Genomic DNA, 16,720 nt, shown 5'->3' on the forward strand with positions numbered 1-16,720 from the left:
ACCTGCACAAAAATAAAGTACCAAATTTGAAGCCTTTAATAATAATAAAAAAAAAGATCTGAACACAGCAGCAACTTCTTATAAAGGCCAAGCTGTCACATTTCTAAAATGTGGTAGTTTAAGCCACACAAAAAACCAAACATTTAAGTACAGGAGCCATGTCCCCACTGACGTTATGGAGAAACCAGGACTTTTCAAACCTGTCTTCCCTTTTTTTAAATACATACACAGGAGGGAAACTGTCTTTTAAAAAAAAAAAAATGTATCAAGTGGTCCCCATTAGAATTAAGCATGGGTCACTGTTATCACAGAAAGCAGGTGAAATGGTGAAGTTATTCCCAGGCTGATTCTCTTGTGATGCTGACGGGTGGAGGCCACCAAGACGGAATGCTTCACAAATCTCCAGCCTCAAAAAGAAAAGGAAAAACCTGCCACACTTAGAAAAGTAGCACATCAGGGGGAAATAGAACCATGGCCTGCTAGCTTTCTATGTGCGGTGATACTTTGCATCCATACGTATTGTTGTATGGAAGGCGTATTCAGTAACTCAGAAAACTGGGCTTCCACCTCACCTGCATGGTTTGAGCAAGTGAATTTGGCAAGAGAGGCATCAAAAAAAGAAAAAGAACCAGAGTCGGGTAGGTAGCATGGCACCTCCCATGAGTGAAATTCATCTACAGGAAAAGGAAACCCATGAAACTCAGCTCTTTCTGCAATGCCAGAGGCAGGACTCTTGAAAGGTGCTGCCCATCTCTTTTTGGAGGCCTCAAGAAAGCAGGAAGAAGACGAAGCTGCTAGTACAGCAACAGCTCCCACCTCCATGCTGCAAGGATCCGTTCCTCTCTTCCACCCACCCACCAGTCTTGCCTGCTGCCTCAACAAGCAAATCAACCAAACTGCAGGCCCAATCCACACTTTGTGGCAAACCAGGGTGAATGGCTTTTACTGTGAACATGATGATCTGGGCTGCTTTCTTCCACCCCATTGGGAGAAACAAACTGATGATTCTGGGCATAGCATTATGTCTCAAACTATGGAATAGCGGTCTTTTTTCCACTCAAGCAAACCCCCGAGAGGTAAGCCATGAACAAACCTCAGGTGCTGAGCATGGTTGGTTGGTTTTTGAACAAAACAAACCATGGTTCTTGACGTGGACATAGACTTGGATCCAGTGCTAGTCCAATTCAAAGCCAACCTGCTGAAATTAATGGACTTAAGTCCATTTATTTCAATGGATCTACTCTGACTTAGTTGGCAAGAATGCTGAGCCAGGGATCATGGTTTGTTTCTCTCCTTGCAACAGCAAGGGGTAGCAGAGCAACTAAAATCAATGTGTTCACAATGAACCATTAGCTATTGTTCACCAGGGTGAGCAAATAGGGCCAGTGGTCACAGATGAAGTTCGTTGCCCTCTGATGCCCCTGGACCAGTAATGCTGGATCCTCTCTTTTTGTCATGGGTGTGGAGGCAGCAGGAAGGAGAATGATCTACAAACTGCCAAGCAAAATCTTTCCTCTCCAGCACCCAAACTGGCAATTGCTTAAGAATTGTGTCTGGATCATTTCAGAATATATGGAAGTCTCGTGGTTTGCAAGGGATCCAGGGATCCACACCTCCTTTTTTCTCACTGGCCCTCTGAGCAGTGCCAGGCAGCTTTTCCTTTCCCACAATGCCCCTGACCTGCTGTCACTCTGGAGCACTGTGGGAAATTTAAAGGGTGACAGCTGTCTGTCACAGCGGCCAGCTATACTTGCCCACCAACACAAGAGGAGGCCCACCAGTGGGAAACAGACCAAGGGCATCCTCAAACCTGGACCTCAACCCTGAACGGAGGAGTTTTAAAAGACCAGTAGCCAGCTGCCTCATTCAGCAGCAAGCACAGTGTGCTTTGGTGCTGGGAGGAAGAGCACAGAAGCCATCTTGTGAACTCTAGGTCCTGTTCCCATGTTCCTCCTTTGACATGGCTGCCACCACAAACTACCGCAATATGCTAAGGTTTCCTGAAGACATGTGGAGCCCTGTGGCATTTGGCAGGCTCCACACGACCAGAGGAACATCTGGAGAGAGTCCTCATCAGCCTCTTCAAAATGCATGGAGATTAGGCCTGGGAGATGCCCAGGACCATGGGACATAGCTATGCTTTCAGGCACCTTGCTAATGGGGTTCCAATCTGCCAGCAGGATGACCCAACTGGACATTATCTCACTCTCCCCACCCACACCAAACACACCCACACACTCTCACTCACTCATCCACCTCCAACCAGCCTTTCTTATAGTCGTGCAAAATCTCGAGGTAATATTGCCAATCAGGCTCACTGTCATATTGCACCGCGTAAACTGTCTTCAGAGGGTTCTTGTGGTATTTGTGAATCCGCAGCACCAATCCCGGGTACCACGCTTCTGTCTTGTCCTTCTCCTCATACAAGTGCCTGATCCGCTTGCCAACAAGGTCCGGATACTGAGGGGGCAAAGCGTAGGCCTTCGTACCACCTGACGCCCGATGCTTGAACCTCTTCAGGAGCACTGAAGGTGGCTTTCTCCTCTTCTTGCGGGCAGCTTTTGGGGCCGGTGGCCCCTGGATATCTCGAAGGGCGTTCTGGAATTTGATGTGGACCATAGATTTCTTACAGTGATGGCGGTCCTTTGAGGTACTGGCTGTTTTCCTGTCATCCGATTGGGCCAGCTTCACCTTAAGAGCCCCGGGGAGTTTAAGGGCTGGCAAAAGCTGCTCCGCAGCCTTAGGGTGAAGCGGTAGTCCTTTGGTCCTCAAGGCCACAGAGGCAGAGTCTTTCTCAGGCTGCAACTTTGGTCCCTTTAATGCAGCGTCCCTTTGGATAGAAGGTGAGGAGGGACCCTGAGACATATCATCATCTATTTGATGGCGGGTCTTGGAGGGCAAACAAGAAGCCAATCTATATTTTTTGCCTAGCTTATGCTTCCTTGCGAAGTGTTGGGTGAGAGACTGGGCTGTCATGCCCTGTAAACATCTGGTTGCATCTGTTGACTTTAAGCCGTCTGGTGATAAAGCTTCAGTGTCGATCTTTGGGCTCTCCTCTGCAAGATCACCTGTGGAAACAGAAAATTAATAATAAACATTCAGCCAAATTAGTGCCTGCGCCCTCAACAGACAACCATCCATCGCAGTCCTATAACCTGATCAGAAAATACACAGCCTTCACTCAGAAGATGCAACAGACTCTCACCTGGACTCCCCCAGTAGGTGGGACTGTAGATAAAAAGGTAAAAGACCCCTGGATGGTTAAGTCCAGTCAAAGGTGACTAGGGGATTCTGGCGGTCATCTAGCTTTCAGGCCGAGAGAGCTTGCATTTGTCCACAGACAGCTTTCCGGGTCATGTGGCCAGCATGACTAAACCGCTTCTGGCCCATGGAACACCGTGACAGAAGCCAGAGTGCATGGAAACGCCGTTTACCTTCCCACCGCAGCGGTACCTATTTATCTACTTGCACTGGCATGCTTTCGAACTGCTAGGTTGGCAGGAGCTGGGACAGAACAACGGGAGCTCACCCCGTCACAGAGAGTCAAACCACTGACCTTCTAATCAGGAAGCCCAAGAGGCTCAGTGGTTTAGACCACAGTGCCCCCCGTGTCCCTAGGTGGGACTGTACACCTGATCTAGCTCCTGCTCTTAAGCCATGGAGAAGGAAGAAGGTCAACTGGAGTCCACTGGACAATTTGCAATGGAATACTGGTTTCCTTGCAAAGAAACTGGGGGCCAGGTGAATCTTGTTCTTGAACACACAGCTGGGGAACCTGGAGCTCTCCAGATGTTGCTGGACTCCACACTCCCAACAGCTCTAGCCAGCTTGGCCAATGGTCAGGGTTTGATGAGAGTTGTGGCCCAGCAAATACCTGGGATGGCCACAAATTCCTCATCCACGTTCTTATGCAAGAGTGCAGACTCCAGGATAACAGCATCACTGCAACCTTTTGAAATCTCCATCACAGAGGTGGCACCCGTTGATGCCCACACTTGCAGTGCTCATGTCAGGTGGCAGAGGAACCAACCCCCACGGCAGATTGCCAGGAAAGAATAAGACAAGCAAAAGTTCTTACCATCTGCTTTTTATTCAAAATTCACAGAGAGAGGCTTAGGAATGCTGCCTCCTGGAATAATGGCGTTGTCCCGAGTGAGTCTCCACCCTTCCGTCTCTCCCACTTACTCATGCATCATCGCTACAGGTGCTGAAAAGGGCCCTCTGCCTTTGAGCTCTTTGCTCTCCTACTTTCAATGCTTGCCAGGTTCTGGGAAGGGGGTTAAGGAATGCTTTCCAAAAGGACTGTGTCCACCAGCTGTTGCGCCCCCGCTTGGTGCTTCTTCTTCTTCTTCCTCCTCCTCCTCTCCCACTATTTCCCAGCTTTCCCCCTCATCTGCCCCTGAGCTGTGTTCTCGCTCAAACCCGTGTTGTAATTCTGAACTGTCTTCTTCTTCTCTGGAAGGGACAGGCTTGGGAGGCGATTTCCACCATTCCTCCTCTGCCCAGTCCCTGACATCTAATGCTTTAGGACAGCTTATCACCACTTGCATTTTCCAATTGATTTCTTCAGCACCCTTCGCCTGCTGAGCGACGAGGCGACCGGCACACACATGCCGAGGTGGCTGCAAGCCGACCATCTCTGCTCCAGGCAATTCAGACTGGAACAGCGAGGTTCAAAGTATGTTTTCAAGCAAGGCTGGCATCGTCATCTGGCACCTTGGGACAGCTGCCGCAGCCCCAGCCCCTTGGGACAGGGCCCACCGCAGCCTGCTCAGGGACACCCCCACAACAAGGCTGGCTATGCACTACCATTCAAAATTTCACAAAGCGCCAGAGTAGCAGGGCAGGCGGTGGGGCACCTCTTTCAGTTAAGGGCTGCATTGCCTTGAGAGTAATTTGCCAGGGGCAGCTGGTTGGCAGAGGGTGGGGCCAAAGGTAGGCAGGAATCTCTCTCTCTCTCTGACACCTTGAACCAAGATGCCTTGAACCCAGCCACTAATCCATTTAACTCTGATCAGTGATGAATCACTACAGTGTTAGGACTGGGGTGTGTGTGTGTATATATTTTTCAGCACTCACTACCTTTGAAGCTAAAACTTCCCACTACCCCTGCCTATTGGGTCATGCTGCCTGGGACTAATGGGAGCTGGAATCCAGCAACATTAAGAGTGCACCCAGTTTCCCCATCCCAGTGCTAAGGGTCAAAGCCAGGGTCCTTCAGCAAGCAAAGCATGGGCTCTACTACTTAGGGAAAGTGCAGGGGGGACATTTGGCCCTCCAGTTGTTGCTGAACTACAAACCCCACCATTCCCATGAGCTCCAGCCAGCATACCTGCTGGTCGGGGATTATGGGAGTTGGGAGTCCAAGCACCCCTGGAGGTCCAGAAGCCGGGGGGCACCAGCTGGTCTCCACCACTATAAGCAGCTGCACACCACATAAACCCACACAAAGAACAGATACCTACTTGGAGGTATGCAGGACAGCCTGTGAAGTGGGACCTGGAAAAAAATAAAGTTACGCAAAATCATCTGGTGTGTTAGTGAAAGGGTCGGTCATAAAGTTGGCTGGCAGTGGGTATTTGGTTGGAGCTAATCTAAGGGTGACAACCCCCTCTGCAAAAAGAAGACTGTGCCCTCTCTCTCTCCAAATATATATATATATATATATACAGTGGAACCTTGGTTTCTGAGCATCTCGGAAGCCGAACGCCGAAAACCCGGAAGTAATTGCTTCCATTTTCTAACGTGCCTCGGATGTCAAACACCTTCCGAGGCACATTTTTCATATTCCCCCCCCCCCATTTTCGACTTTGCAGCCAACCCATTGATCCTTGGTTTTCAAATGTTTCAGAAGTTGAGTGGTCTTCTGGAACCTTGTAAACAGAGGTTCCACTGTACACACATTAGGCTGCCATTGCACATCCCCTGTGCGAGGAGTTGCAGTGCCTGGATTTGTCATGAGGAGGGGGAACAGGCTTGGAAGAGCCGTGAGGCTATGGGGGACCAAAGGAGCTGTTAAGGGATGCAGAGTTCGCATGAAGTGTAATGTGGGGTGCTAGGATCGGTGAGCAGCACAAATAGGGCCACCAGTCCCTAATACCCTCCCCACACACACGCGGATATAGACAGCTGCCTTTTACAAGGTCAGATTGTCCACTTAGCCCAGTATTGCTTGCTCTTGCTGGCAGCAGCTCTCCAGGGGCTCAGGCAGACGTCTTTCCTATCAGCCGCTTTTTGATCCCTTGGCTGGGGACTGAACCAGGTACCTCCGCCATGAGCCTCGGGGATATTATTCAACACTTTGCGGAAAGGCAAAAAAGCCCACCGGGCTCACGGTGGCATCTTTGGACCCTTGGTGTAATGGCAGGAAAACAGATTCAGAAACCACCGGCAGGGTTGGGGGTGGGGGAGGCACGGCCATGCTGCAACCAGGGCTCTCCATGAGAACCAGGTATCCCGACAGTGGCAAAGCCCATTCTGCCCCTGCAGGCTGCTTGGGCATGATTTTCACCTGCATCCCCAAGGCTAGGGAGCAGACGGAATATCCTGGTGTGCAGTGGGTGTTGCATTCAATAACTTTCTGACTGTAGGAAGAAGAAGAAGAGTTTGGATTTGATATCCCACTTTATCACTACCCGAAGGAGTCTCAAAGCGGCTAACATTCTCCTTTCCCTTCCTCCCCCACAACAAACACTCTGGGAGGTGAATGAGGCTGAGAGACTTCAGAGAAGTGTGACTGGCCCAAGGTCACCCAGCAGCTGCAGATGGAGGAGAGGGCAAGCGAACCCGGTTCACCAGATTACGAGTCCACCGCTCTTAACCACTACACCACATTGGCTTCCTCGGAAGGTGGTGGACTTTCCTAGGTGGTTTTTAAGCAGAGGTTGGATAGCCATCTGTCATGGATGCTTTAGTGGAGATTCTTGCATTGCATGGATTGAACTAAAAAAAAAAGAAGGTAAAGGTAAAGGACCCCTGGACCTTCCCGCCACAGCAGTACAGGTTTATCTACTTGCACTGGTATGCTTTCGAACTGCTAGGTTGGCAGGAGCCGGGACAGAGCAACAGGAACTCCCTCTATCACGGGGATTCAAACTGCTGACCTTCCAATCGGCAAGCCCAAGAGGCTCAGTGGTTTAGACCACAGCGCCACCTGCGTCCCCCGGATTGGACTAGATGAGCCTCAGGGTCCTTTCCAACCCCATCTACAATTCTATGGTTCTATAATTCTGACAGGTAGAAATGTTTCTGTTTAGGTAAAGGTAAGGTAAAGGACCCCTGGATGGTTAAGTCCAGTCAAAGGTGACTATGGGGTTGTGGAACTTCACTGAGCCTCTTGGGGTTGCCGATCGGAAAGCTGGGGGTTCAAATCCCTGTGACGAGGTAAGCTCCTGTTGCTCTGTCCCAGCTCCTGCCAACCTAGCAGTTCAAAAGCACGCCAGTGCAAGTAGATAGATACCTCTACGGTGGGAAGGTAAACAGCGTTTCCATGCACTCTGGCTTCCGTCATGGTGTTCCATTGCAACAGAAGTGGTTTAGTCATGCTGGCCACATGGCCCAGAAAGCTGTCGGTGGACAAATGCCAGCTCCCTCGGCCTGTTTCTATTTTTTCCAGCTCAAGGATGTGCGTATGCATATGCACACACGGAGAGAGATTTCCCCCTCTCCCCCTAACAATTTCACCCTTCCTTCTGCCGACCTCCCCGCAGCCTAAACCAGCTCCTTTCTGCCCTATCCAAATCAAGAGGCTGGAATGGTCCGAGATATTTGCACCCACACCCCACCAGATTCTGAACTAGACAAGAGCTCCCAACCTACATGTCACACTCACAGTCATGCAAATGCCTAGACTTCACAAGAATAGCATCCATGCCAAACAAGAAGCAGCTGAGCGCAGGCACGAAAACCCAAGAGTACAGCAGAGATATCATTTTGCTTCAGGGTAGAGCGGGGAGAAAGCCCCTTGCTGAATAGCAGGTTGCATGCTACCGTTAGCTGCACTTACCAAGCTGTTGCTTGACGCAGTCGTGCCAGTGGAGGTTCAGAAGGTCTGGGTAGATATCGGGCAGCTGTTTCAAGGCCAGCAGTTTTAACATCCGGGAGGTGCAGCTCTTTAGCTCCAGGTCCCTCAGCAGCCTCTCCTCAGATAAGGTTGTTGGACGTAGCTCCACCCTGTGGTCCTGCAGCACGTGGTCAACAGAGGAGCTGGACAGGTTGGGGAAGAGGGTCTCCTTCACCACGTGGATGGGGATGAAGATGGTGCCCGCTCGGATCACGTGAGGAAAGGGGCACCTGCGAGTAAACAGGATGGCCTCCAGCTGAGACAGCAGTTTGTTAAGGAACAGCGCCATGTCCTTGAAAGCCAGCCAGATCTCCTTGCCCTTGGAAGGCATCGGAGCTTCAGAAAACTTTGAGCCGTTCTTGTGCTTCGCTGACCCTACTGCCTTCCCTTGGCGATCCCCTTTGGACTTGGTCTTCTCCAGCCACTCCTTGAGTAGCTCTGGAGCGGAGGTAGACACGGAGCAGGAAATGATGGTGCAGATCGAAGTATGCAAGGCAGTGAAATGCTGCCTGGGGGAATGCTGCTTATCGGGCAATTCGCTGCTGGTAGAAAGCGAGGCACCGGTCTCTTCCAGGGCAGGAGATGCAGCAGGTGCACTAGGAGGTGGGGCTTTTGAAGCATCTGGCAGCTTAACGTTAAAGCAATTCCGGGGCAAGAGTTGAGTTTCGGGCTGAGTCACCGCCTGCTGAAGGCTTTGCTGAACCGGAGATGTGTTTTGCTGAGTCGCCGCGTGTGGGAGGCTTTGCTGAATTGGAGGTGTGTTTTGCTGAGTCGCTGCATAGGGGAGGCTTTGCTGAATTGGAGGTGTGTTTTGCTGAGTCGCCGCGTGTGGGAGGCTTTGTTGAACTGGTGGGTTGCTTTGCAGATCCGTTGCTTGTCCAGAGCCTTCTCGCAATGTAGAGACATCACTGGCCTTATCAAACACATGGGAGCTCGGCTGCAAGGAGGAAGAGACTTGTTGCACTGCACAACCTCGCCCAGCTGCATGCGACTTTTGGATTTTGAATTTTTTGTACAAGAATGCCGAAGAGCTGTGAAAACTGCTCTTTTCCGCAGAGCCACTTTTCCCGGCCAACTCTGCCATTTGCACATTAGCCTCCTGCACAATCTCCTGTCTCTTAGGCAAAGTCTCGCTCGCCTCCTTCCCTTTGCTCTCTGAACTTTCCCTTTCAACAGCCTCCATCTTCCCAGGTGACCTCCGAAGACTGGGCACTTCTGCCAAGCCTTCTGTTTTAAAGCTGAGATCCAGGGCATGGTCTTCTCTGGCCCCAGCACTGCCATTTATACAAGCTGGTGGGGCCTGGTGACTGGACGCAGGCCCACTGGGAGGCAAGCGTTTGACCCAGCAGCTCTCCCAAGTCCCAGCATAATCTTCATGCCCTCTCACAACCCCGGCACAGTTGCTGCTTGGCTCCCTTTCAACAACTTTTGCCATCACATCACGAGCGGTTTCTTTCCTTCTGGGTGGCAGTGCCTGAGACACTTCCCCTGACCGTACAGGGTCTGGCTGCGGTGGGCTCTGAACTTCCATGCATTTGCCTGAGTTACCAAAAGAAGTCTCCTGGGTTTGACAGCTTTTAGAGAGCGAAATCTCCGCTGACTCAGAATCAGCCAGGTAACGTTGGTAAGGCGCCAAGCTAAAGACGTTGTTGATAACAGGCATAGGAGGGGAAGAAGAGGGGAGGGGTTCCTTGGGTCTTTTAGCACCCCTTCCTTTGTCCTCTGATGGCTGCAACATTCTTTGGAATGAGGAACCGGAATCCTCAAGGATGTTTTGGAGGAGGTCTCCTTTAGGGCAGGAGTCATGGGACGCAACTGGACTGTCCGAAATCACTATGCACTTTCCTGATTCAGTTTTGCAAGCCCAGAAGTTCCTTTTCTTGGCTTCGGGTATTAAAGTGGACCTTCTGGGTGTGTCACAGAGTTCCTCTCCCTTAGCGTTGGCCTCTTCTGAATGGCTCCGACCCGCCCTGCAGGCAGCCTCTTGCATGGACCGAAACCCACTAAAGAAGCCAGGCAATCTGTCCGCAGGGTGGTGCATCTGCGAAGGCTGGCGTTGAGGAGTCGCCCATTGACTCGGAATGTTCTCGTTGCTTAGCTTGGCAACGTGATCACCCTCGCGACAATCCGGAAGGCCATCTCTGCTGGGGAAAGAGCCACAATACGAAGCCTTTTCCGACAGGGTGCAGCTGGAGATGGGAGCCTCATGCACCAAGTCCGCCTTGGTCCTCGCGTTTGGTTGGGGCTCATGTTCCCGAAAAGGCTGGTGGCTCGGCGGAGTTGCCGCAGGAGGAGGAGGAGGACCAAGTGATCTGTAGATATAGCTGTCCAAGTGACTAGGATAATAACTCTGTGGTGTTAAATAAGATCCTGGGAGATGCTGGGGATCTTCGCGGGCTGGAGAGGCAAAGCCTTTGCAGGCTGGCAGAGCAAAGAGGGAACTGGGTTTCTCCGCCTGCACACATCTCTGGTGGTACAACAGCATCTGTTCGTGTGAAGGCAGCGCGTAGGAAGTGTGCGGGTAACATGCAGGTGACCTCTCTTGATACATCAGGTTCTGGGGATTGGCCAGTGGGCTGGTAGCAGGAGGTAGCTTGGACCAGGCATGTTTGCGAGGACTTCCGCCACGAGCCTCAGGGATATTCGGCGGGCTGTGGTATGTGGCCTGGCATTTCTCAAACACTTTGCGGAACGGCGAAAAGCCAACAGGGCTCACAGAAGTGTCTTTGGACCCTTGGTGGTGGGACGGCAGGTAACCCGATTCAGAAACCACCGATTTGGGGGGCATGGCTGTGCCGCAACCAGGCCTCTCCATGTGAATCAGGTGTCCAGACGGTGGCAGAGCCCATTGTGCTCCCGCTGGCTGCTTGGACATGCTCTCCACCTGCATCCCCAAGGCTAGGGAGCCTTTCGGGCTGTAGCCGGACTCGGCACAGTAACTGTGGTTCCGGTACACCGGTTTCGGCACCGCCAGAGTCGAAAAACCTGCCGCTGTCCGAGGAGAATGCTGTGCCGGATAGCTGTGCACCCAGGCCTGCTGAGCGAGTCCTGTATGGCCCATGTAGTTGGTCACCTTCTCCTGAGCAGCCATGCACTTGCTGCCAGCCTTCTCGTGCCCGGAAATTTGACCCTGTGCCCCAAAACTTTCTGCTTCCGGTCTGTACAGCATGCACAGGGCTTTGTCTGTCCTCGGGGGGTGGCTGGCCGCGGTACCCGTGCAATGGGCATAGGTCTCGGTGGGAGTCCAGGGAGACAAAGACTTGGGCCCTTCGTGGCATTGCAGGGGGTAGGCAAAGCACGATCCCTTGTAGCTGTAATGGTTGTCCGAGGTGTAGCCAGGCAGGGCGCTCGACCTGCACAAACCCGACGAGAGAACGTGGCCTGCCTCCACCTCCAGTCGAGGGTGCTTGCTGTAACTCAGGGCCCCGAGTGGCTCCAAACGTCGCTTCTCAGCCATTACACTGCCCTCACCACCTCCGGTCTTGGAGAGTCACTCTGGATACTCTGCAAGGGGACGAAAGAAAAGGCAAACCATCAGGGATCCAAGCCTACCACACGGTTTTCTTGCTAGGCAAAGATTTGCTCGCATGGCAGTTGTTAAGTTGTGGGTGAAGATATCAGACGACACAGCGATTCTTCAAACAGCTCTTGTTTATTCAGAGGCCAGAGCAGAACTGAGCTGAAGGGTTCGGTCAGCCTGCTTATATAGAGCTCCAGTACAACGTTACTGTAGCAACTTTCTAAAACTATCCAATCACTGAACGTCACTTTCGATCCTGCATTTGCATAACTATCTACAGTATCCCCCTGCTGGCCCAGGGTGAGAACTTCAGTACATAACAGCAGTCATCTGCACACCAAGGCTCTCCAGATGTTGATGGACCACAATTCCCATCTTCATCCCTGGCCATGCTGGCTGGGGCACAGGAGAGCTGTAGCTCCAAAATACTTGGAAGCCATCAGCGTTACCTATCCCTACATAGCTGATGCTTCTCTCTTGCGAGTGGGTAATGCCATTTTAGAGACACAAGCAACAGCACTCACAGCCTCAACCTCAGAAACAGAGGGAATTACGTTGTCTCCTTGTTTGAGTATGTAAAACATTGGGGGTGTATAACCTATTGCAAATCGAGCTCTCTGGTTATGTCAACAAACTGGGAAAATTATGAGAGAAGGAGAAAATTCTCTCTTGCACTTTTCCCACTCCATTCCAGATTTCATACACCACAGTCATCTTCTTCTTCTTTCTCTTTTGAACTGAAAAGGTTGCAGATAGATCTGACATGTTTCCAGCAGAGGGCACACAGAGCCAGCTGCTCGGGCACTGAGAGAGGAAATCCCCTTTTCACTACAACATAACAGAGGCATTGCTTTGCCTATCTACCAAGCTCCTGTCATTTTTTTAACCTGGCAGTATTTTGTATAGAGAACATTTATCGAGGAAGGTTAGTTTTTAAAGGGGGGGAGGAATCAATCATAAATGTACACATTCATTTCATCTTTCATAATTTCATTCTGCTTTATTTCCCATAGCCACCCAAGGGGCAAAAGTATTAAGTAGGGCGACAAAGTCCCCTACAGTAAACCTGCTCAGATTCATCTGGCATCATCCACACATTTTCAAGATACAGTGGTGCCTCGCAAGACGAAATTAATCCGTTCCGTTAGGCTCTTCGTATAGCGGTTTTTTCGTCTTGCGAAGCAAGCCCATTGACAGCTTAGCGGATTAGCGCTATTAGCGGTTTAGCGGCTTTTAGCGATCAGCTGTTAAGCGGCTTATCAGCAGAACAGCTGATAAGCGGCTTAGCGGCTTAGGAAAAGGGGGGGAAGGGGAAAAAACCCGCAGGAACTCGCAAGACATTTCGTCTTGCGAAGCAAGCCCATAGGGAAATTCGTTTTGCGAAGCGCCTCCAAAACGGAAAACCCTTTCGTCTAGCGGGTTTTCCGTCTTGCGAGGTGTTCGTCTTGCGGGGCACCACTGTACATCCACTGTCTTAAGGACTAGAAACTTGGGGTTTTTTAAAAAATGAAACAAATCATGAAAGCGGAAATTTTTCAGAGAGCACTTTTTCAGAGTGCTATGCTAACTGGCCAATTTAGCATGTTTATTTTATTTGTATTTAGTGAACAAATGCAATATTTGGCCAATGCAATATTTGGGAAGCATGGCAATTTTGACATTTCTAGCTTTGTTCACTAAATACAAATAAAATAAACATGCTAAATTCACTCTCCGGTGAAAAGGTTCCCGATGCAAGCTGCCATCATTTGCATAGGAACAAATTCATACATTGAGGGTTTTTGCCTGGCTGGAAGTTGTCCTTGATACCTTCATGGTGTCTCTTGCTTCTTGGAAAAGGCTGAACATGCCCAGTGAGCATGGTCTGCTGGTTGACTTTTGGGGTGGGGAGATGGAAAACCAGGGAGGAGGCAGAATAGAATGAAATATCCTAAAAAAGGATAGAGCTGGCTGGAATGTAAAACAGGAGCATTCTACACTAATGCATTTTGTTGGTGATCCCACTGGTCCATACTCTGATTTTTCAAAGCAGACAACTTTTGCAGAGGGGGTTAAGAGGAGGAGGAAGGGAACCTGACTTAAGAGAGAAACAGGCTCTAAGCCCCGCTGGCTTTTGTTTCAAATCTTGCATCACTTAAGTGGTCCCCCTGCATTCGCATTTTTGCAGTTACACATTTGCTTAAGTCAGAAAGTCAGTAAAACAACCAACTAAGAAGGAACTGTCAGACAGCACGAGGTCCCTGTGTGATTCTTTGGCAGGAGCCAAAAATATCCATTTCAGGCTTCTTAGCAAATGCAGAGTCACCGCTAAACTGTTTGGGATTTGTGATTCTCACATTAGGAAGGAGGTGCTTCTTAAAGTATCCTCTATTTTTCTTGGAAATTTCAAATCTGACCTCAAACACCTGCTCTCCTCCAGGATACAGTCAACACCTGCTCTCATCCAGGCCTCTGAGTCTGCAGAAGGTAAACAACTTAGATAGAAATTACTTTGCCAGAGCAATCCTGTGCATGTCTACACAGAAGTAAAGTCCCATTTACTACTTACTTGCTTACTAGGGAAAAAGCTCGAGCAGGCTTATTCCCTAGTAAGCAAGTCTGCTTAGGATCTTAGTCAAGTTCTAAACTTATCCCACGACTTGGTCACCCATGACAAAAGATGTTTGGAAGCAGAAATATAAGATTGAGAACATTCTACTATTGCAATTTTTTTTATTGTGGAAAGATTTGTTTATTGTCTCTCCCCAAATTGTTTATTGTTCTGTAGGGGCTACAGCATTATCCCTAACCACTGGTCCTGCTAGCTAGGCAATGAATCAAATTTCTCCCCGTCCCTAAATTGTCAACCGCCTGAAGCACTTTGCTTTGCAGGTGTGCTTTACATTCTCCCAAATAAATTAGTAACACAATATTCACAGATTATCTACTTTGGCCACAACTGAATTCTGAAAGGTAAAGGTAAAGGTACCCCTGACCATTAGGTCCAGTCGCAGACGACTCTGGGGTTGCGCACTCATCTCACTCTATAGGCCGAGGGAGCCAGCGTTTGTCCGCAGACAGCATGACTAAGCCGCTTCTGGCAAACCAGAGCAGCACACGGAAACGCCGTTTACCTTCCCGCCGGAGCGGTACCTATTTATCTACTTGCACTTTGACGTGCTTTCGAACTGCTAGGTGGGCAGGAGCTGGGACTGAGCAACGGGAGCTCACCCCATCGCGGGGATTTGAACTCCTGACCTTCTGATCGGCAAGCCCTAGGCTCTGTGGTTTAACCCACAGCGCCACAGGCGCTTTGAGATCATCAACTCTCTCTGACCCCTAACTCACCCCCATTCTCCTCCCCCCCCCCCCGCAAAAAAAGAAAAATACAGTAAGGTCCCATGAGACCTGCCTCATCAGCACCCCAGATTAAAAAAGGGAGTCGCAATTAGGTCAGAATCAGCGGCCACATCATAGCCAGATTTGTGTCAGCATCTAAGCCAAGATACAACAGACTCGGATTCCAAAGTTCAGAACTGGATGCGAACTATCTTTCCTTTCCACCTCCCTAAGGAGATGCTAATTATATACCAAAGAACAAACTGAGATTAGCTGTATGCACCGCGGATTGGAACTATTAACTGCGGCAAAACAGTGTGTTTGAAAAATATATCTGGGGAGTTGAAGTGGAAACCTGCATTCTGAATCTGTGTAAGGTGATAATTATAATCATCACTCACTCACACACACTGCTGTTCGTCCCATGGGGAAAACACACAGGTGTCCATAGAAAGGGGTAGCCAGGTGCAAAAGGCCTTTCAGCAGGTGAAATTCTTCTGCACAATCAATAAAGGTGCAGCTCTTTCTGCCCTTCCATCCTGCCCCCCTGCCCAGACAATGGCCATATATTGAGCTCAAGAGAGGAAACAGAAGACGAAGGGGGAAATATATCTGTTGGGGGGGGGGGGAATAGCAATACAAGAGTGTGGAGTTAATTCACTTCACAACAAACTAACCCTCCCAGCTCTATGCTTTTCACACAGAATCCGTCCCACATCTTCCCACACATCTTTTCTATTTGTACTCTGAGAAACCCTTTCAGAGTGTGTGTTTTATAAATTTCATTTAGTTTTTCCAGATTTTGAAATTTACAAAAAAAAAAATAACATAAACAACATAAAAAGAGAGCTCTGAAGAGAATCTCCTGGACTTCCCTCCTCCCCTTTGTGGGTCTTTGTATTAACCTTTCCCTCCTGCATGTTGTCTATTAATCCAAATCTATTAAATCTCCTTTATAACCAAAATTCAACATTAAACTATAAGTGATATTCCAATCCTACCAATAATTTTAATTGTTTACAATGGTTATTAAGGTAAGTTACATATTTTTAAGGCAAGTTACCAGTATATACTTTCTCCATTCCTTATTACAATTTTAGTCTTCCTGATTTCTAATTCTTTCGGTCATTTTGCCATTTTGGCATAGTCCATCAACTTTATCTGCCATTCTTCTCTGGTAGGGACCAGAGTGTGCTTTTTAGCAGGGGGTGAACAAAGTGTGGAGAATTGTATCATATTGGCCTGAATATAAGCCTCACTTTTTCCCCAAATTCCGACCGTGAAAAGTTAAAGTGTGGCTTAAATTCGTGACCTTACATAAATGGGCTTTTATGATGTCGCTGCTGAAACAGACATACGGTAAAACGGAACAAAAAAAATGTTTTATTGCCGATTTGCGAGCTTGAGACTGTTCATTTGCCATTTACGGGTGTGAGTGCCTGCGGAACTGTAGCAATTGAAGAGCAATTTGCGATTTTAGTGATTGTACGGTAACTTTAGTAGGCTTGCAAGATTGGGCTAAAATTGGCTCGGAGTTACAAGTCTACCAACCGCAGCAATTTCCAGCCTGTAACCCAATTCAAAGGGAGTGGCTTATATTCGGGTATTGTCTTTTTCCCCCCATGAATTTTAAAGATGTGGTTTATTTGCAGGTGCGGCTTATATTCGGACCAATACGGTATGTGTTGTGTTTCTCCTCACGCAGCACTGTGACGTAGACTAGGCTGATAGAGACAGGAAACGCATTCACACACAGGAATTACTGTGTTTTGTTTTTCCTATTATAATGCTAGCATTTCTATCCCAGATTCTAAGGCTCC

General features: G+C 49.3%; 1 protein-coding gene across 2 annotated transcripts in view; it reads right to left on the reverse strand.

Annotated features, from left to right (window-relative positions):
• Positions 1-252: 252 nt before the first annotated feature.
• LOC309328609 (uncharacterized protein C15orf39 homolog) overlaps positions 253-16,720 on the reverse strand; it is a 45,056-nt gene continuing 28,588 nt past the window's right edge. Inside the window, exons 2-4 of one of the 2 annotated variants that reach the window (XM_081838698.1) lie at positions 8,006-11,566; positions 5,466-5,499; positions 2,928-3,068 (exon numbers count right to left, since the gene is read on the reverse strand). In XM_081838698.1, coding sequence (XP_081694824.1) covers positions 3,065-3,068; positions 5,466-5,499; positions 8,006-11,519 — 3,552 coding nt within the window. In that variant the 5' untranslated portion in view covers positions 11,520-11,566 and the 3' untranslated portion in view covers positions 2,928-3,064. Of the gene's footprint in view, positions 3,069-5,465; positions 5,500-8,005; positions 11,567-16,720 lie in introns of both variants that reach the window. The other variant, XM_081838697.1, reaches the window with a different exon arrangement.

Source organism: Podarcis erhardii (genome assembly GCF_964252035.2).
Source record: "Podarcis erhardii genome assembly, chromosome: 14".
Classification (NCBI taxonomy): domain Eukaryota; kingdom Metazoa; phylum Chordata; class Lepidosauria; order Squamata; family Lacertidae; genus Podarcis; species Podarcis erhardii.